At 35.5% G+C, this 22,225-nt stretch overlaps 4 protein-coding genes across 4 annotated transcripts; 1 reads left to right on the forward strand and 3 right to left on the reverse strand.

Annotated features, from left to right (window-relative positions):
* The first annotated feature begins 1,906 nt into the window (after positions 1–1,906).
* Positions 1,907–3,226, forward strand: LOC131803426 (uncharacterized). Its single transcript, XM_059124718.1, has 3 exons — positions 1,907–2,344; positions 2,623–2,753; positions 2,813–3,226. Exons 1-3 carry the CDS (start codon positions 2,211–2,213, stop codon positions 3,115–3,117), a joined length of 570 nt encoding a protein of 189 aa, XP_058980701.1. The 5' UTR covers positions 1,907–2,210; the 3' UTR covers positions 3,118–3,226.
* Positions 3,227–3,528: 302 nt separating this feature from the next.
* Positions 3,529–5,763, reverse strand: LOC101899534 (putative nuclease HARBI1). Its single transcript, XM_059124689.1, has 6 exons — positions 5,470–5,763; positions 5,238–5,414; positions 4,734–5,133; positions 4,575–4,677; positions 3,773–4,317; positions 3,529–3,659 (listed from the first exon to the last, which is right to left on the reverse strand). Exons 2-6 carry the CDS (start codon positions 5,403–5,405, stop codon positions 3,529–3,531), a joined length of 1,347 nt encoding a protein of 448 aa, XP_058980672.1. The 5' UTR covers positions 5,406–5,414; positions 5,470–5,763.
* A 3,429-nt stretch (positions 5,764–9,192) lies between these two features.
* Positions 9,193–13,478, reverse strand: LOC101891045 (juvenile hormone acid O-methyltransferase-like). Its single transcript, XM_005179488.4, has 4 exons — positions 13,373–13,478; positions 9,948–10,421; positions 9,600–9,883; positions 9,193–9,533 (listed from the first exon to the last, which is right to left on the reverse strand). The coding sequence occupies exons 2-4, from the start codon at positions 10,319–10,321 to the stop codon at positions 9,289–9,291; spliced, it is 903 nt and encodes a 300-aa protein (XP_005179545.1). The 5' UTR covers positions 10,322–10,421; positions 13,373–13,478; the 3' UTR covers positions 9,193–9,288.
* A 5,147-nt stretch (positions 13,479–18,625) lies between these two features.
* LOC101894582 (juvenile hormone acid O-methyltransferase) lies at positions 18,626–19,825 on the reverse strand. Its single transcript, XM_005179510.4, has 3 exons — positions 19,366–19,825; positions 19,002–19,288; positions 18,626–18,945 (listed from the first exon to the last, which is right to left on the reverse strand). Exons 1-3 carry the CDS (start codon positions 19,731–19,733, stop codon positions 18,746–18,748), a joined length of 855 nt encoding a protein of 284 aa, XP_005179567.1. The 5' UTR covers positions 19,734–19,825; the 3' UTR covers positions 18,626–18,745.
* Positions 19,826–22,225: the final 2,400 nt, after the last annotated feature.

The raw sequence follows: 22,225 nt of genomic DNA on the forward strand, positions 1-22,225 counted from the left end.
TAATTTTTTCCTTTTTTTTATAGTTTTATTAAATGAAAGCAAAAAATGTCGGAAATAGCATTACATTTTAGAATAAGTTAAGATTTGTTCGAACTGGCCACCTTTGGCACGAATTTTGGCCTTCAAACGGTCAATGAAACCGTCACACGCTACCCGAATGTTTTTCTGCAGTATTTTGGCCCATTTCCGGCGAAGCGCTTGCTTGAGGTAATCGACACTTTGGTATTTTTTAGTGCCAACCTTGCTTTCCAAAATACTCCAGACATAATAGTCCAGCGGATAGGTATCCGGAGATTTTGTGTGCTGGAAATGAAGCGAGTCCTGTTGGAATGTCCAAGGTCTGCGACCAAAATGTTTGCGTGCCCAAGGCTTTAATATGCTCTTGAGAACATTTTCGCAATAATATTCGGCATTTATTCTGATGCCACGGTCGATTAATACGAGCGGAGAGCGATCATTGGTTGTTATGTCGGCCCACACCATCACCATGGCCGGCGCTTGAGTTCTGGTGGCCAACCGAAGGTGCACATTTTCAGCTGACCTCTTTGGCAGGAAAACACGATGATTTTGTTTGTTTACAAACTGCTGGGCAACAAATGTTTTCTCATCGGCGGAAACCAAATTCGGCAGTTCACCACTTTCGGCCAATCGAAGCAACTCTTTAGCTCTTTTGAGTCTATTTCTTTTCTGATGCGGTGTAAGTTCTTGCACTTTTTGGAATTTCAATGGTTTTACACCGAGCTCTTTTTCAATATTTGCCGAATGGAGTATTCAAAATGTTGATCCTTTGTGGGGGAGTTACCAGAAGGATTGGACCGATATATATCATCTTCACAGCAGATGTTGTGTTTGTAGAAATATTGGGATGTAAAAAATATGAAGATAGCCGGATGCTTATTTCGGATTTTTTAATTGTTTTAGTTATTCAAAATGTTGACCCTTTGTGGTGGAGGTACCAGAAGAAATGGTCCGATCTTCATCATCTTTTAAACAGATCTTGTGTTGATGGAAATATTGATATGTGCCAAGTGTGAATGAAATCGGATGTAAATTTCGAGTTTTATGAGCTTCATGGATATTTAAAATATTGACCCGTTGTGGGGGAGGTACCAGATGGAGTGGACCGATATATGTCATCTTCACAATGGATCTCGTGTAACTAGGAATAGAAAAACTAGGGGAGGTACTTGACGGAGTGAACTGATATTTTCCATTTTCGCACCTGACCTAGCACTGTTGCAAATATCAGGACTTGCAAAGTAAAAGCAAGATTGGATGATCCTTTCTTGTTCTATGACGTAAATTACTTTCTATAAAAATGTTGACCTTTTGTAGGGAGATATCAGAAGCAGTGGACCGATATTGTCTATCTCCGAACTTGACCTAATTCGATGCAATTTTATACAAGGTTGATATAGACAAACACATGTGTTGCAATTGGCGAAGATGAACTTATAAACACCCTTTTAAATACTTAAAATAAGGGATATTGTTCCCTCCCAAAAAATATATATCAACATGACTAAATGCATACATACCAAATGCATTTCAAAATCGACATACGTGCATACGTAGATATATATGAATGAAGAATTATTCCCCACATGTGAACACTTGCTCGACAAAAATATAGCAAATGCGTACCGACTGCAGTCAATTGCAACGAAAATGAATAAAAATAAACAGCAGACTGCATAGAATATAGAAAATAATGAAACACATTTTTAGTCTAATGAGACCGAAGATCTCGACGCTGAGGCCAATGACCGATTTTGTTGCGAAATGTATATTTATATGTAAATGGTATTTTGTATTGTTTTTATTGTTGTATCAGCTGGCAATCGAGAAAAGTGAAAAAAAATCGAATCGAAAAGACGCAATGTCTACGACCATGTCGTCTCCTTATAGCATGTTCACACGGTAAATTGAATGACGTTGTTTGCTCTCAGAATCACGTACACGAACTAACCTGTTCCCACGATACGTTCGTAGTTACATCTGACAACTTCATTTATGGTTATACACAATTTTTCGTTTTTTTTTTTTAATTTAAAGAAAAATTAATAAAAATGGCTCAATTCGAAAAAAAATGTGAGTAAAAATACTAATATAACCAAGAATAATGTTTTATTGTTTTAGGTATCCGAAAAACTCCCAACAAATGGAGTATAATAAGTGAACGGGCTTTGTTGGAAGTGTGGGGATTATTTATGAGCCAGCTACGTGGATGCCGAAAAAATAGCCACATTCTTCAAGAAATGGCATCCGAACTCGGGAAACATGGGTTTTCGTATACATCCCACGAAATAAAAACCAAGATGCACAACATGGCTGCGAGATTTAGGTATGTTTTTGAACATTTCAATTTGCATGAAGTTTCATTGCCTCCGACTTCGATCATGGTGGGAGGAGCTTATGCGGATGTGTTTCGTTCGATATTATCCAAGGATAGGTACAATATTCTCGGAACTTGTCATTTTAAGTTAAGAATGACAGAAAGTTTGTCTTCCAACACTCTTGTTGTAGATACATAATGCAAGATGATAGCTTCTTTACTTTTGAATATTTACAATCTGTAACGTATGTTTTTATTTACTTTATAAAAACCATGTCTTTTTATAGGAAGGAAAAGCGCCTAGTTGGTACAACCGGAGGTTCACCATCAGATTGGGATCTATATAAAGAAATGGAAATGTTGCTAGCACCTTGCAAGACCTACAATACTGAGTTCCTTGTTTTGGACAGTGTCAATGGTAAGAATCAAATTAATAAAAAATATATATTTGTTATTCTCACGTTGTATATTGCACAGATATTGATGCCATATTGACATGCGAAATGTCCAACTCCCCACCCTCTTCACCAATCATTCCTAGTTCCTCTTCACAATTAAATACAACTGACCTATCGTCGGAATTACCATTCACATCATCATCGAAAAAGAGAAAAAGGGAAAAAGAGCATGCTGAAAAGGTGGAAAGAAAAATTGATATTTTAATAGAGATAGAACAAAGAAAGGAGGCTATAGAAGAGAAGAAAGAGGCTTTGTTGAGAAGCTTTGTGGAAAGGGAAGCGGAAGTACAAAAGGCTTTGGTAGATTTTTTAAGAAATGCTTAAAATTGAATATATATTTATGATATGTAACGACTTTTCTTTTAAACTGCTTATATTTCCTTTAATTATAGTTTGCTCTTACTATCTTAATTAAATACTTTGATTAGTTTTAATTTTTATCGTTTCAATGTTATGCATTTTATTTATCATTCAATGTAACATTTGGTTTTTTCTAAAATTAAAAATATATACAAAAATTATTTTGAGTATGTATGGGCGGAATGCTAGTAGATATGAAAAAAAAATGTATATATATATATATACATATACCTTTTTTTCATTTTCAAAAACAATTAAACAAAATCTTCAAAATGCAGCTTACATATGTATATAGTTATCTAAAAATAACATAAACTATATTAATGAAACATAATGAATTCTGACGAAATAAATGAAAAATGAAAATGAATAATACTAATTTATATCTTGAAAATTACAGGCGGTTTCTCCAGAAGGGAACGTATATTCTTCCTCCACATTTAAAAATGAATTAGCTTCATCAATATTGTACAAGTTATCCTCTTCGTTACAACAATTTTTTTGCGCTTAAAAAATAGTAAAGAATATATATTTAAAAAATGAATGCCAACATATATTTAATGTGCTTATGTCAACTCTTGTTTGACAATAGCATTTTACTAAGAACAATAATACGTACATAAATATATTGAAATAGCATTTCGTATTTCTTCGCCATTATGACCGCTGCTTTGATCTGCAAGAATTGTTATTTCTTCAGGATAGGATCTATTTGCCTCAACTGATTGTAATGCTTTCAACCACTTGTCGTTAACAGCATCATTGTGCTCGCTGAGAAAATTATGAAGAGCACAACAAGATAATATGACTGCATTGGCATACTTTAGAGCATTATCTATGCCTTTTCCGATTCGTCGGAAACGTGCCTTAAGGTGGCCAAAGGCATTTTCAACTACTCTGCGTGATTTTGACAATGCGTAATTAAAGCATTTTTGCTCGAGATCTTGTGATAGTTGAAATGGATAAGGTTTCATCAACTTGTCGCTTAATTTGAATGCCGAATCGCCGATTATAAGGGCAGGAACCTCAACGCCCAAAATATTTCGTTTTACTTCCTTTAAATGACTGCATTCGTTAAGCTGCTGTTTGAGGGAAGAACCTTCAAAGATCTGAGAATCGTTGCAACGTCCTGGACTCCCACAACTAACATAAATGAAACGACATCTAAAATAAAAAAGTATGTAGAAAGCAGTTATAAAAGGATAAAAGTCGGACCGGTCGACTTTATGATACGTTACAATACTGTTGTTATGTGCACCAAATATAATAGGTTTACTTTTTGGCTTAATTCGGCCACTTGTGTCAAATTTCATCCCATTTGATGCACACACAAGTAGACGTCTATCTCACGACACAATACCCTGCACCATAGTGAGGCGTAAGATATAAAAAGTAAAGAAAATGTAAGTGTTAGTACTTACCTCGCATCTACCAATGCAAGGAGTACGACTGAGTACCATCCCTTGTAGTTGTAGTAATCTGTAGCGTCTTCCTTGGATGGATGAACCTCAATGTGGCAACCGTCTGCAAACGTTAACATAATAATAATAATAATTTAAATACAACTTTTCAAAACTCACCCAGAGCACCTATACATTGCGGAAACCCTAGTATTTCAAATTCTTGACAGAGTACTTCTATCTTTTCTCTTGTTAAGGGGAAATTTTTTAAATAAATTGGAGCAAGAATTCTCCAGACCTCATTACAAAACTGCAAGAGTATTTTACACACTGTACTTTTTCCAACTCCAAACATGTTTGCTATTGTGCGGTACTCGGCAGAAGATCCCAAGGTATATAAACCTATTGCAACTCTTTTTTCCAATGGTATTGCCTCTCGCATATTTGTATTAGATTTTTGTAGCCCATTTAGCAATTCACACAATTTATTGAAAACCTCTCTGCTGACCCGAAAGTTATTTTTGAAGCATTTCTCATCTGCTTTTTGGCAATCTATTTCCCAAAAGTATTGAGATCGAAACTGAAAAGATTGCAAAAACTCAATGGTCAAATATTTACAATTCGCAGTTCTCTCAAGAAATACGGATTAATCTTGTTCCGTTGTATCGGACAGACACACATTACCCTTTGCCAACACAATCGTTCCGATTCATACAATGTGTGGAATTCCAAGGCATTCACCAGAGTTAGCAGCTTCCTTACATCGCAACTGTCTTTTTCAAACAAGGTGAAAGACGCGAGCCTTCTTCGACTTATAATTAGTTTTTTCACAAATTTCTTTTTTTTCTCCATTGTACACTCCTATGAAAAAATAACTAATATAGGTTATATGAAAAACGCGTTTTTGTTCGCTCACATTTAATTTATCGTTTCCATTGAATTCACACACATTTTTATTAATTAAAAATTCTTCAATTACTTTCGCAACGGACACAATAATTTGTTTATTTTTTTACAAGCGGTTGACAAATATGACACATTTTCGATAAATGCTCTCATTTTTTAGTGATGGGACATATTTTTTCGTTGTTCTGAGAGTGATTTGATTTGAACAATGTAAAAATATGAGTGTTCGCTCAGGAAATTTTGTGTGGAGAATTAAGTAGTTTTTCCGTAGTTTAGGGCCAAACAACGAATAGAGAGCGAATCAAGTGCCGTGGAAACGCCACATTACATGACTGCATTTGTACATTGTGGTATTCGAAATTCAGGGTTGCGTTATGGCATGATGACTTTTTTGATTGTCAAATTCAGTTATACTTATGGCTACGGGAAAATTATACCCCCCACCACTATCTTTATCAAAGTAAAATACAGAGTAGAATATGTAAGCTTAGAATATCAAAATATTTTAATAATTTAAAATAAAAACGTAACCCAAAAATCGAAACCCATATTATAATCTTCCGAAATTCTGACGGTATCGTTATATTGGGGCTATATTAATTAATAAAATTTCAGCTGATTTGGTTAAAATTGTGGCATAAGCCTCAAACATATCGAAAATCGGGAGGAACCGTTACACCAATTAGTGGACCTGAATCGAATATTTTTTGCTAAAAGACATGAACTTCAAATGAAAAGCTAATTAGGTTGGAAATGCTAGCAAAAACCTTCAAAATACCGTAAATCGAGATGTACCGTTATATGGAGGCTATACCTAAACGTGGACCAATATTCAATACCAATCAGACCGCATAAAATTGTGCCAAATTTCAATGCTCTAATTTAAATAAAGAGGACTTTATCGTGATTTCAAAAGACGGACGCTAAATCGACTTACATTTTTCTGATCAAGATTATATAAATTTTTTGGGGAGACTACGAGAGGATTTTTGTAGGAGACTACGACCATTTCGGTCACTATTTAGATATAGCTTCCATATATATATATATATTCGTCCGATTTGCTTTTTATTGAGCTTTTTATTTGTCACGAGTAGCTCCACTGAATATGAATAGTGGTATCGTAAAGTCCGCCTTACCTGAAAGAAAGTTTTTTTAAGAACCTCTGCACCAAACAATGTATATTTAAAAACAAATTTTTAAGAAATTTTTATGATTTCGTGACCAAAAAGACTGGATTCTCTTTAAATTTTGTGAGGAATTCGTAACCAAAAAATAAGATGTTTTTATTTATTTATTATTATTATTTTTTTTTGAAGAACCTCCCTAAATTTTATATGTTTTTACCTTGAAAAGGAGGGTATATTCATGGTACAATGGTATCAAGGTAGGGCTATGATACCATATGATTTTAATTTTTTTATTTCCTTGGCCTAATATGTCGTCTTTATTTGTTTATGTATGTGTTTTCTTTTCAATAACAAAAAAATTGTTCAGAAAATATTCAAATTCGGGTGTTTTCAAAATGTTTATTTCAACGTATGCATCGACAAAATCTAGAGTTTTTGTAGCGAAATAATCCTTTAGAGATATATAGTACATGATTTTGAAAAGAAGTATTGACCTTTCATTCAGTTATCGCGGTTTTCAATTATTTATTCAAAATAAATGCAACAAGTTGTTTGATTTTTTATTTTTTTGATACTAATTCTGACATTACAAGCCAAACAGGTAGACCTCTATACTTGCAATTTTTTCAAAGTTGACCTACCTTCTCTTTATTGTTCAATGGGTATATTTACTTTGTCATTCCGTTTGTAGACCCATAAAGTATACAGGGTTAGATAAAAAACTGCAACAAAGTCAAACGCCATACTTTTTACATTTTTTTTTTAATTTTATTGACTGAAAGCATTTTGTAACCATTCTTGGGTGGCGCGTGCTGAGTGCGATGGTGCTGAGTCCTGTTGCAATGTCCAAGGTCTGCGGCCAAAATGTTTGCGTGCCCATGCCTTTAATACACCCTCCAAAATATTTTCGCGATAATATTCGGCATTTATTCTGATGCCATGGTTGATTAATACGAGCTGAGAGCGACCATCGGCTGTTATGGCGGCCCGCAACATCACCATGGCCGGCGCTTGAGTTCTGGTGCCCAACCGAAGGTCCACATTTTCAGCTGACCTCTTTGGCAAGTAAACACGATCATTTTGTTTTTTAACAAACTGCTGGATAATGAATGTTTTCTCATCGGAGATGGGAGAAAACCAAATTCGGCAGTTCACCACTTTCGGCCAAGCGAAGCAGCTCTGTAGCTCTTTTTTATTTTTTTTCTGTTGCGGTGTAAGTTCTTGCACTTTTTGGAATTTCAAATGCTTTACCCCGAGCTCATTTTTCAATATTTGCCGAATGGAATATTGCGATATGTTCAGCTCAAGAGTCATTTATCGGCCACAGCGACGGAGGTTTCGATCAAGTCGTTCTTTACTTTTCAAACCATTTCTGCTGATGTTGCTCTTTTATTTTTCGTCCGTTTCCTTGACGTCGGGCTACGCTACCAGTATCACGGTAAAGAGCGATGATACGAGACACAAAAGATTTATTCACATTTAAATGCTGGAGTGCTCTAACGATAGCCACTTGTGGTTTCCAGCGGTACCTCCCGATATTCGGTATTTTGATGATTTTTGTCGCTTTTTTCCACGTATTTGTCTAAAAATTGGTATTTGTTGGTCATAATGGGTTCTAGCTCCGGTGGCAGAACATTGAATATTTAGGTCCACTTAACGATGCCCACCGATATTCGGTATTTTGATAATCCTAGTCACATTTACCCACGACATTTTTTTCGAATTTGGTATTTTAGAAGATTTGGTAGATGACAATCCTTGAAGTATAAAATAGAGGTTCCCTTTTTGTATAGCCCCCATATAACGGCCACCCACTTTATAGTTTTTTGATAAGTTTAACAGCATTATCCAAACGGTCTTACGGGCTTCGTTCAAAGTGGAACACGTTTGAATTCAGATACTTTTATACTTTACCCAATGGTAGAGGGTATTAAAAGTTCGGCCCGCCCGAACTTAATGTTTTTACTTGATTAACAGAAAAAATTTTGAAGGACTTTCTGCTTAAAAGTTATAAATTTTTTAAGAAGATTTCCGGTCAAAAATTTGTGTTTTTAAGAACAGTTTTTACGATGAATAAAAAATTATGATATTTTAAAAATTTTAGGATTAGGATTTCCTTCAAAACTGAGTTAAAATTGTAATTTCCTCCTAGCCGAAATAATGGCTTTGTGAAGACACTCCTGAACAAAAAGTAGTTTTTCAGAGAACATTTGTGGCTTTTTTGGATACTTTTAAGGAATAAACGTATAGTTTTGGACTTGGTCCTGGAAAAAATTGTGGATTTTTAAGAATATTTTTTGTAAATTTTCGTTCTTTGGCACATTTTCTTCCAAAACATTGGGACTCTGATGGAATTCAAAAACTCGCAGCCAAAAAGTTTGTGAATTTTGATTCAAAATATATTTTCGAGGACTTTGTGAAATCAAATTCCATTTGAATAAATAAATAAATGACCCACCCATTTTCAATCTTCTTTTAGGGAAATATAACCAAGCTCCATCTACTTTTCTATAAAATATAAGAATGGCGCATAGTTTTAGGCGTGAAACGAATGGGAAATTTTAAATGTTTTTCTAATATTTAGATGCATTGAAAAATATTAACGGATATATTGCGTAATGTTCTCTCCAAAGAGATGGAAGAATGTATTTTTCTTGCCTCCAGTATTTTTTTCCAATTTTGTTAAATCTAAATATCTTTTATTTATTTTCCGGGCGACACATTCCTAAAACATTCTTTTTAAAACTCTGATACATGGAACATGACGGTTTTCGACCAAAAACCACAATTAACCCATAGGGTATTGAGATTTTTGCCTTGGCATCCTGTTGCTGGGGTGTCAAGCCCTTAAGTTTTAAAACCATTAGCATCAAATCGTCCATGTACTCGTCATGTAATGACACAGGTATTCGTGGCAAAAATGGATTGACGGCTTTCATGTTGGCTGGAAAAGCAATAGACAATTATTTTTTCAACTTTGGAGATATATATAACAATTAGCTCTGCCTACCTTTAAAAACCTCCAAACTATCATAATCAAAACTTTTCTGCAACAGCTTGACCTCGAATTTACAAAATCCTACATCTGTCATTATGGCGGCAATTTTTTCATCCGGATTTTTGACATGATGTAGGGGTGAGATAATGGTATCCACATCCGACATGTAATTGTGCCACTTATCCATTTGACTCAACATCTTGTAGGCATCATAGATAATGTGGGTAGCCAAGAAAACCAAAAGGCAGTCGCCGCCATTCGGCCTCAGAAGATTAAAAATATTCTTAAAGCCTTGTCTAAAAAAATAACAAAAATATTCTGAATTTATTTTCCAAAAAAATGATCTGCCATCGTACTCACCTTTGATTCTGTAGCCACATTAGGGCATAAAATGAGACAACATGATCGAATTGTTGTTCCAAATCTTTGGGTAACTCTTTGTTGGTGGCAATATCTAAAACTTTAAATTCCACCTTGGGCAGATGGCCATACTGGCGCTCGGCATAGTCCACATATTTAGGATTTATATCGGAACAAACGAGACGTTGAAAATTCATTGGCATGTTGGGATAAATAAAGTCCATTAGAACATCACCATTACCGGAACCAATATCGAGTAGGGAATCACGACCATCATAGCGCCATTGAAATTGTTTGTAATATTCGCGAAAAATCTCCGAGGCATCATGACGTTGAACATCATTGAATTTGACATACCAATCTGGTTCATTCATAATTCAGGTTTTCTTAATTTTCAATGGCACAGCGTTATTCTTTATTCGCAAATTGTTTTTTCGGGACTGTGCAAACAAATTTTGAATTGAGGTCTATTCGCTAAAAAATAAAATTAAAAATAAAAACAAAAAACCCGTATGATTATTGATAACAAATTCAAATTATATTTTTTTAAAGGTCATTCTCGGGCCTTTCAAACAAAAAAAAAAAATGACCATTCATATTCAAAGATAATACCTTCATTGTAGAAAAAACGTCAATTCGTGAGATCAGATTTTGGGGAAAAAATTCCACAGGACCTAAAATTGTGAATCTAAGAATATGACAAAAACCTCTCATATATTTGACTTTGATAAGATAAGGGAGAATTTTTGTAAAAAAAATATTGGTCGCAAAATTTGGCAAAAACAAAAAATTTATAAAAATGGAATGTATCGGTCCACCCCACCTTCACCACAAAGGATCGAAATTTTCAATAAATGTGAATTTCCTTACCATTATTTTGTAAAAAGGGCGTATTTCAATAATTCTGTTAATACTAGATATACAATAAAGATGGGACAAGTTTTCCTAGAACACAGCAAAAATGTAGGTAGGGTAGAGGGTATATAGTAGTCAAATGTGCCACTAATCGTAATGACTACCCTCTACACTACCAGTAGGCCAAAAATAATGAGTTATGTGTTTGTTTTTCTCTTTCGAGACGAGCTTAATGATCTGAAATTTGCAGTGAAAAGGAAAGCCAGATAGACACTATCACACACTCACCACTATGCGACGCGTTTCGCCGTTGGTTAAGCGGCTCATCAGGCATATTTGGTGTGGGATGATGGCTTACAAGGGCCGTTCTCTGGAAAGTAGTATATATTTCGAACTTATTGCAAATTAGCATATGCGAATTATACACTAGAAACTCTCCAGGTTCGACTCAAGTTCTATTGGCAGATCTTTTTTTCACAGCAAAGTTTTGTTTTTTTTTATGTTATGCCAAACGATTACTAATATAATAACTTACATTCTTCTTACCGAGTAAGTGGCAGCACAGGCCATGAACAGATCCGAATGCAAAACCTAAGGCTACTGCTCTAAATCTCCAAAATAAGAAAAAATAAGACTTTACCAACACTCTTGCGACTTCGTAACGGAGTATGGGTTGATGGCGTGGCCAATTACCAATCGGCAGATCGTCACACCATAAGGCAGATTTACTTTAAACTTCGAATAAAAATTATATCAAATTTTCAGTCAAGTGCGAAAATATTAGCAAAAACGCCCCCCCCCCCCCCCCCCCCCCCCCCCCCTTTTTTCTGGTAACTCAGCCACAAACTGTCGAATTTTTGAATAATCAAAACACTGTGCAATACATTTCAATTTTTTCACAATTGAAGGAAAAACCCAGTAGATTATGAAAATAGAGATAACCACTAAACAAAAGTCAAAGGTCGGGCGGGATCCTATATGATACCCTACATCACTATGCTTATTTAGCAGAACCACCCGTAACAAATAATCGTTTAGATCTACCAATATAAATAAGCATAGTGATGTAGTTTACATGTAGGAACCTTTAGGAACCTCTTTTGAATGGGTATTGTGGCTTCAAAACAATTATAATCTGGAATCGGAGAAAACTATTTTATGGGTTTCCTCCAGATTTGACAGAAGCATTTGGACTTCTCGTATCAAACAACATTGCTATAGAGTTCATGATATGACTTCGAAAAGGGTTATATAAAAACAAGTAAGCAAAGGCTATAGTAGGACGGACCTACCATCTACTACCCTACAACACTACAATTTGTGCTAAAGTTATTGAGACCCGTATGCTCAAGTGAATCTTTCCCTAAGAAATATCCCCACATCAAATCATCGTAGATGCTCCTCTTTCCTTATAATCATCATAGATCTGGAACGAAGCATATGTTCCTATTACGTCGAATAGCTTATTAGCTCTTTCGGAAATAACAAACATTTCACATTCAAAAATTGTTTTCCATGTTTATTAAAAATTGTATTATGGCTGAGGGCATATGGCTAGAGAGGGTATACATCATTTAATGCGGCCAAAACGTGCCTCATCGAAATATCAGTTTTAGACCCTAGTTCCCTTTGGACCAAATCAGTTTCAAGACATTTGGAGTCGATTTAAGGGTTTTCGTCCGTCTGTATGGCTGGCAGGTGTACACGATAACTCTTGAAGATAGTATCCAATTCGCTCAAAATATCAAAATATTTTTATTAACCCAAAGTCTGGTGTGAAGATGGAATATATTGGTTTACTCCTTCTCGTACGCCCCCCCCCCCCCCCCCACAAAGGGTCAACATTTTTAATACCGATTTATAAAACCCGAAATTAACATCCGATTCCATTCGGACTTTGTACATCTCATTACTTCCATTAACACAAGATATCTTAAAAAGATGGTAGAGATCGGATCATTCCTTCTGGTACCTCCCCCAGAAGGGGTCAAAATTTTGAATAACCAAAGCGATCATAAAATCCGAAAAAAGCATCAGGTTCATGATTTTGAAAAACAAAACGTACATAAAACGGGAAATAAGCATCCAACTCTCTTCAAATTTCATACATCCAAAAATTTTTGCTAACGCGAGATATGTTGTAAAGATGACATATATCTAGCAACCCCTTTTGGTACTTCACCCACAAAGCCTCACAATATGTGCCATAATTTGAGTAACAAGTTGGCGATTCTATACAACTTGCCAGAAATCTGATATGAATATGTGACATATATTTTTATTATCGAACATTGGCTGAGGATAAAATTTTGCACCGATTCTCTTCAAACTTTAAATATTACTGCAGGATATTCGGTTGAAATATGTCTAAAATTGAGGGACAAATGTTTTATGAATCTAACCTATAATTAAAATTGTCACTATTTCTTTTCACAAGTATATATATTTCACTGATTATTTAAAATTTAGAATGGATTGATGGATCAAGCGTCATCAGCATCAAATGTTCCTTCTCTGTATTATTTCACAATGCTTCTGCCATTTATATTTTCATACCAGTTTTTACTTACCCCGTGATATTTTAAGCTTAAACTTCCAAAATATCGGGGAATAATCCTTCGCGTTGCTTGGACTCCAATTAAAAAATTGTGTGTGGCTAGATTCAAAATGGAATAAGCTTTCGCCAAGAAGTTCAAGTTTGACTACCGAAATTAAGCGAAACAAGAAGACAGAATTTTCTTAATTTTAGCAATTTAAGACTGACTTGTTTGTTTAAAAAAGTAATGGCCCAAGGTGGGGATTTCAATCCATGCACAGTGATTCAGAACTCAATATTTTTTGGCCAAAATGTCATTTTTTGTTATCATATTAAATATTTACGGCACTCGATATTGAACATATTATAGTAAATTTAGTAAAAATTAGTAAAAAAACAAGTAAAACAATATCAGTCAGTTTTGCCGACTGATTTTGTCAGATTTGGGCTATATCGACTACTTCCTGTGTGTGCCAATCTTTGGACAATGTGGGAATAGCGTGCGGTAACAGATATAGCGGACCGAAATATTCCATTTTTATATTTCATCTAATACATATAAAAATATTGGCATGTGCAAAATTTGAAGGAAATCGAACATTTATATTTATTTTTATGCGAAATCATAAATTTCGATTAATTACATATTCATATCAGATTTCTGGTTAAGAGAAACATTTAGATCCAGCAAGTTGTAAAAAATCGCCGACTTGTTTTGCAAGTTATAACAGATATAAGTATTGGAAATTGTAACTCTTTGTGGGTGAGGTACAAGAAGGGGTTGGCAGATATACATCATCTTGAATGCTTGTCTCGTCTTCTTTGAGCGTTTTGTTTTTCAAAAAACTTCAACCCTATGTGGGGGAGGTAATAGAAGAAATGGTACGACCTCTAACATATGTATAATAGATCTTTCGTTGATAGAAATATTAGAACGTTAATTTCGGGTTTTAAGAGTTTCATGGATATTCAAAATGTTGACCCTTTGTGTGGGAGGTACCAAAAGGAGTGGACCGCTATATCCCAATTTAACAGCAGATCTTGTGTTAGTAGAAATAATGTGATGTGTGTAATTTAAAGAGAACCGCGTGGTTATTTCGGATTTTATGATCCTTTTTGGTTATTCAATACTTTGACCCTTTGTGAGGCAGATATCAGAAGGAATGGAGCGGTCTCTAACATTTTTATAAAAGATCTTGTGTTTATGGAAATATTGAGATGTGTCAAGTCTATATCGCGTTTTATGAGCTTCATGGATATTCAAATTTTTTACTCTTTGTGGGGGAAGTACCAGAAGGAGTGTACGATCTTCTGTGTTTAATTTGAAGACAATCTAACACTCACATCATACTTTATAAGAGTTATAATTATTCAAAATTTTGTGGGGGAGGTTCCAAAAGGAGTGGACCGATATTGCCCACCTCCGAACTCGATCTAAGTTTGACAATAATATTTCGATGTACCAAGTTTGGATCAAATTGGATACTCCCTTCGAGAGTTATCGTGCGCACCAACCAGACAGACAGACGGAGGGACGGACGGACATCGCTAGATCGGTTCTAAATATCCTGAAACTGATTTGGGCGAAAGAGACCTAGGGTCTAAAAGCATTATTTCGATGAGGCACGTTTTGGCCGTATCAAATGATATATACCCTCTCCAGCCATATGGCTGAGGGTATAACTATCCCACTAAAATCTCATAAGACTTATAGACATAATATGACATAAGTTTATCCCTTCAAAAGCTGGCTTTATTCTCACAGTTGCTACCGAGGCGTTTGTGATCGATTCTGAAGCACGGTGCCATGCGTACGACACAACGTTTAATAAATATTTTTAATTTTTTTTGTTTAATAGTTTCTGTCATAATAATAATAATACTTAACAAACAGCCCATCTGAATCATTAATATAGCGATCACCTGTTTAAATTCGGTTGTTGTTTGTTCAACCTCGCCATCTATTAGTACCTAACATTCCGCGCTGTGATAAAAGTCTTCTGTTCTTGATAACTACTTTGTTTACCATACATAGAAGATATTTCAAAAGCCGTCAGTTGAATTGTTAACATTTTAGAAGCTAACATTTTAGAAGCTAAGTTCGGCCGGGCCGAACTTTTAATACCTTCCACCATTTGGAAGGAACTTGAAAATTTTCAAAAAAGACTTTCGGAAACTACCACTTAAATGAAAACAGTTATATGGAGACTATACGAAGACGTGCTTACGAAATTTTTTTGTCATATGCTGTAGTGCCCATTACGAACGTCAAATACTAAATTTGACAAAATTCCGTTGTACCGTTATATGGGGAAATACGAAAACATTAACCTACATTCGATTTTTTTGTCATAGGCGGTAGTAACCAATACGAACCTTAAATACGAAATTTGTTCAATTCCGGTGGATAATGTCGCAGAAATCATAAAAATACCGAGAATCGCGAGGTACCATTATATAGGGGCTATACGAAGACGTGGACCTGCATAAGAAATTTTTTCCTTAGGTTGTAGTAACCATTAAGATCTTCCAATAAAAAATTTGAAACAATTCCGGTGACGTGGACCTGCATACAACAATATTTGTAATAGGCTGTAGTACCCATTACGAACTTTAAGTATGAAATTTGAAATAATTCCGGTAAATACTGTCGCTGAAATCATGAAAATACTGAATATTGGGAGGTACCGTTATATAGGGGCTATACGAAAACGTGGACCGACATGGCCCATTTGCGAACTTAACCTGCCTATGGTAAGCTATGATGTATGCCAGATTTTAGCTTTCTATCTCAATTCGTTCGATAAATAGCGTGATTACAACAGACAGACAGACATGGCTAGATCGTCTTAGAATTTAACGTTTAATTGCAAGTTTTTGGGGGATAACTCGCAAAAAGTGTGTTTTCAGAAATGCAAGTCGACTTGTACAAACAAAATATGTATTGTTGTATGTACCTATAATAATGATACGAATTTCATAATTAACCACGATTTTTCATTGAATAAATTTGGTTAATAATAACAAATATAAGACATCTGTTTCGATCATATTTGCATACATTATGGAAATTATGTACTCTGCGTTTATTTGGTCTCGTTCTATGCACTCGAAGTGTTCCATCGACAAAGTAAATATTAGTTTGAGAGGTGTTTGTACCCAAAATATGTTTTATTTTTCTTCTTTTCATTGAATCATTGATTGTATTCAATGGCGAAGTATGTTTGCATATCCTCCATGTACCATCCACCATACATAGTGTGGTGGAGTTTTTAGTTCGTCATACCGTTTGCAACTCATCGAAGTAATAATTTTGCTTATAACAATTAAAGAAGCAGAATACCACCAACCATTTGCAACAAATTAGGAAAATTCCACAAAAAATTAGATCCATTCTGTAAAAGTCTTAAAACTACCGAATATCGGAAGGTGCCGATATATGGCGGAATATACGATATTGTGGACCTATACAGACAAATCTATGTCTGGGGGTAAAGTACTCACAAAGAACTCCTTGTGTAGATTTTAAGACAATTCCGTTGAAAAATGTGGCTAAAATCATCAAAATACCCCATATCGGGGGGTACCGTTACATGCGGTCTATATGATATCATGGACCTATATAGATAATTCTCTTCCAGGGGTTAGAGTACCCAGAAGGAACTCCTTGTGTGGATTTTCATACAATTCCGTTGAAAAATTTGGATAAAATCATCAAAATACCGAATATTGGGGGGTACCGAACGTGACCTGCCTACAGACAAAATACATATCTGTGCAAATTTTTCGCTTCCTATCTTAATTCGTTTTTAATGTAGTGAGATTATAACCGACGGAGGGGGCAGGGGGAGATTAACCCAAAAATATATTTTCCTTGTAAAATATGCATAAATATCAGAAAAAATTGATATTTGGGGGGAGACCCGCCCTTATCCTGTGTTCGTTTCTGACCTATTTTATCGTTAGAACTAGTACCTTCAAGACTAGTTTGCAGTATTTAACATATTTGCATATTTAACAGTACAGCCATATGGCTACGGAGGGTATATAACATATGATGCGTCCAAGACGTGCCTCATCGAAATAACAGTTTTAGACCTTAGGTCTCTTTGGACCAAATCCGGTTCAGGACATTCGGAGTTCATCTAGGGATGTCCGTCTGTCTGTCTGGCCGGCTGGGAGTACTCGATTTGGTCCAAACTTGGTATATCGTTATATCGAGAAAGAGAAAGGATAATCCGATTTTCCTCCAACTTTGCTAATCCTTAAATTTACATCAGTGCTAGGTCAGGTACGAAAATGGATACCACGAAATATACATTTTACACCCCACAAAGTATATATAATTTTGATCATAAAATTCTATGTCGATTTTACGATGACCGTCCGTCTGTGTCCGTCTGTGTCTGTCTGTTCGGCTGTGGAAATCACTCTAGCTTCCGAATAAATTGAAATAGGTTTATAAAATATTACTTATATGTGTGTTTGACCTGCAGGACTTTTGGTATTAAAAATGGGCTATATAGGTCCAAGCATAGGTATAGCCCCCATATAACTGTACCTCCCTATATTTGGTATTTTGTTGACATTATTCACCGGAATTGTTTCAAACTTTGTATTTAAAGTTCTTCATGGGTACTACAGCCTATGACAGACAATTGTATATGCAAGTCCAGGTCTTCGTATAGGCCCTAAATATCGGTATCTCCCCATATTCGGTATGTTGGTGTTTTCAGCGACATTATTTAACGGAATTGTTTCAAATTTCGTATTTGAAGTTCTTAATGTGTACTACAGCCTATGACAGAGAATTGTATATGCAGTTTCAGGTCATTATATAGCCCCCCTATATCGGTGCCTCCCTATATTCGGTATTTTGCTAATTTCAGCGACATTATTCACCGGAATTGTTTCATATTTCATATTTGAACTTTGTAATGGGTGCTACAGCTTACGATAAAAAAATTATCTGTGCAGGTCCAGGTCTTTGTACGACTCCCATATATCGGTATCTCCCTATATTTGGTATTTTGCTAATTTCAGCGACATTATTCACCGGAATTGTTTCAAATTTCGTATTTGAAGTACCTAATGGGTACTACAAAATGTGACAGAAAATTGCCCTTTGCAGGTCTACGATTTCTTGTAGACGCTAAAATAATAGCAATTTCTTATTATTTTTAAGATTTTAAAAGAATTTTTAACGGATTATACCTTTTGTTTTTTTATTTTATTTTTTTTTTTTGGAAATTAACAAATTTGTTTTAAATGGTGGAGGGTATTCAAAGTTCGGCCCGGCCGAACTTACTGCTTTTTAACTTGTTTTTAATAGAAAAATTTCCAAATTACCAACAGTAAAGAATTTCTTAATTCTCCCTACAGATTTATGGTCCACTGTAACTGCTGCTTATTTCAGCCCTATTTGTCCCAATTTTCTGGCATATATCACTGCCACCCTATGTGGTATTGGAGATATGGCACGTCGATTCATAGTGTAATAATTTATGCCAATGATTTGAAAGGAATGATACATCAAGTCGTCCATAAACTCGGATTGTAGCGTTTGTGGAATGCGTGGTAGAAATGGACATACCGCTTCCATGTTTGCTTAAAAAAATTATATTAAAAAAAAAACAATTAAAAACTATAAAGGAAAATATTACTTCTGAACACCTCCACATTGTCGTAGGTGAATATTTTCGATTGTATATCCACGTGGCATTCTGAAAATCCACTGCCAAACATTAAATTTTCAAATTTATGCATGGGATTTTTCCAATAAATTTGTGGTGGTATATATGAGTCCATGTTGTACATGTATTTCCACCATTTATCCATGGCTGCCAGAATTTTATACGAAAGATACACGTGATGGTGTATTAGAGTCAAAAGCAAGCAATCACCTCCCGCATCTGGGCGTAAGAGATCCAAAATATTCGAAAGAGTTTGTCTTGAAAAAATTAATCAAATTAATAATTTAAACGTAAACGGAAAATGATTTAGAATTCTGCTCTACATCTTTCCTACCTTAAATCCGATGCATACATCAGAGCATAAAAGGAGGTGACATGGTCAAATTGTCCCCTCAAATCGATGGGTAAATTCTTCCGTGTAGCCATGTCCAAAATACGAAACTCCACATTCTTATGATGACCATATTCATGCTGGGCATAATCAACCATTTTGGGATTGATGTCGCTACCCACTAGCCTTTGAAAATTACACGGCAATGAAGGGTGCACAAAATCCATGAGTACATCACCGGACCCAGTACCCAAATCTATGAGAGAATCCTTGCCATTCCAGTTCAGTTGGGGGAAATATTCTTTGATTATCTGCTGGGCATCGCATCGTTGACAGGCATTTGCTTTGCGATACAGCTCGGGATTATTCATGTTTTGGAAAAAAAAAAATTATTGAGACAAAATATATATTAACTCTATGAATAACGATTCGAAAATGTCGGTAAATAATCTGAGCTTTGAATGTAGACTTTCGATTTTTATAGCTCAACTACATATATATGGTTGATAATTATGTATTAAAAATTATGTGAAAAGCAAAGGTTCCTAGTATGTATTAATTATTGCTTAATTAATTTACAACAATTAAAAAAGGCGATAAACTCTGCCGTCCGAACTTTTGAAGCCATGCATTACGGCGTAATGAAATTTGGGAAAACACATAGTGAGATTTCTAAGCCAATCCTCCGACAGCTGTTGAATTTATTCCAGTGACAGCTCATTATATTGTTTACAAGCGTACAAAAGCATTTTGGTGAGAATTTTTCAGAAAAAAATTATTCGTGATGAAATTCAAGCGTGATAGTGTGACTTCTTTATATTTGGCTGGAGAACCACAAGTGGCTATCATTAGAGCACTCCAGCATTTAAATGTGAATAAATCTTTTGTATCTCCATCAACATCGCTCGTTACCGTGATACTGGTAGCGTAGCCTGGCGTCAAGAAACAAAGCAGCAACATCAGCAGTCAGCAGAAATGGTTCAAAAAGTAAAGAAGCGACTTGATCGAAACCCGCGTCGCAGTGACTGAAAAATGGATCCTGAGCTGAACATATCGCAATATTCCATTCGGCAGATATTGAAAAATGAGCTCGGGGTAAAGCCATTGAAATTCCGAAAAGTGCAAGAACTTACACCGCAACAGAAAGAAAATAAACTCAAAAGAGCTAAAGAGTTGCATCGCTTTGTGAACTGCCGAATTTGATTTTCTCCGATCTCCGATGAGAAAACATTCGTTGTCCAGCAGTTTGAAAACAAAAAAAATTTACTTGCCAAAGAAGTCAGCTGGAAATGTGCACCTTGGGTTGGCCACCAGAACTTAAGCGCCGGCCGTGGTGATAGTGTGGGCCGCCATAACAGCCGATGGTCGCATTCCGCTTGTATTAATCGGCCGTGGCATCAGAATAACTGCGAAAAAATCAGAAATATCGCGAAAATATTCTGGAGGGTGTATTGGGCACGCAAACAATTTGCAGACCTTGAACATTCCAACAGGATTCAACACCATTGCACTCAGAACGCGCCACCTAAGAATGGTTACAAAATGAGGTTCCTCGCTTCATTTCGAGAGCACAATGGCCACCAAAATCTCCGGATACCAATTCGTTGGACTATTGTGTCTGGAGTATTTTGGAAAGCAAAGTTGGCACTAAAACATAGCAAAGTGTCGATCACCTCAAGAAAGCGCTTCGCCGGAAATGGACCAAAATATCGCAGAGCAACATTCGGGCAGCGTGTGACGGATTCATTGGCCGTTTGAAGACCATAATTCGTGCCAAAGGTGACCAGTTTGAACAAATCTAAACTTATTCTAAAAGTTGATGCTATTTCTGAAATTTTTTGCTTTCATTCAATAAAATTAAAAAAAGAAAAACAAACAAAAAGTTCAGCCGGGTCGAAATTTGAATACCCTCCACCATTTGGAACGAATTTGGCAATTCTCAAAAACAAGAAAATCCGTTATAAATTCTGCTAAAATCTTAAAAATGCAGGATGTAACTGTAATATTAGGGTATTTGCGTCCACATGGACCTGCATAGGTAACATTTGTCACTAGCCATTACAATATTCAAATGCGAAACTTAAAAAAAAAAAAAAAACTTGGTGAATAATGTAGCTAAAATCATCAAAATACCGAATATCGGGAGGTACCATTATATTGGACCTGCACAGACAATTTTCTGGCATAGGCTGTAGTATCCATTACGAACTTCAAATGCCAAATTTGAAACAATTCCGGTGAATAATGTCGCTAAAATCAACAAAGCACCGAATTTCGGGAGATACCGTTTTATGGAGGCTATACGAAGACGTAGACCTGCACAGACAATTTTCTGTCTTAGGCTGTAGTATCCATTACGAACTTCAAATGTCAAATTTGAAACAATTCTGGTGAATAATGTCGCTGAAATAATCAAAATACCGAATATCGGGATGTACCGTTATTTGGGGGCTATACCAAAACGTGGACCTGCATGGCCCATTTTCACTACCAAAAGTCCTGCAGACTTAACATACATCTGAGTATAATGTTATCAATATATTTCATTTCGTTCGGATAGATTGATTTCCACAGACAGACACACAGACGGACATCGCTAAATTGACATAATCTAATTTTATTCTGACCAAGAATTTATATAATTTGTTGAGTCTCAAATCTATGTTTCGAGGTTTTACAAACGGAATGACTAACTTAATATGCCTTCCAACCAAACGTTGGAGTTTATAAAAATAACTAAAAATTTCGTTTAGGTGATTAGCTCGTGGCTTAAAATTATATAATCCTCGTCTTGTTATCTGAAACTTGGCCGAAGACATTATATACCTAAATCTAAGAATTCCAAGGAATCTTCATCGGAAAT

Source organism: Musca domestica, unplaced genomic scaffold (assembly GCF_030504385.1).
Source record: "Musca domestica strain aabys unplaced genomic scaffold, Musca_domestica.polishedcontigs.V.1.1 3, whole genome shotgun sequence".
In the NCBI taxonomy this organism is placed as follows: Eukaryota; Metazoa; Arthropoda; class Insecta; order Diptera; family Muscidae; genus Musca; species Musca domestica.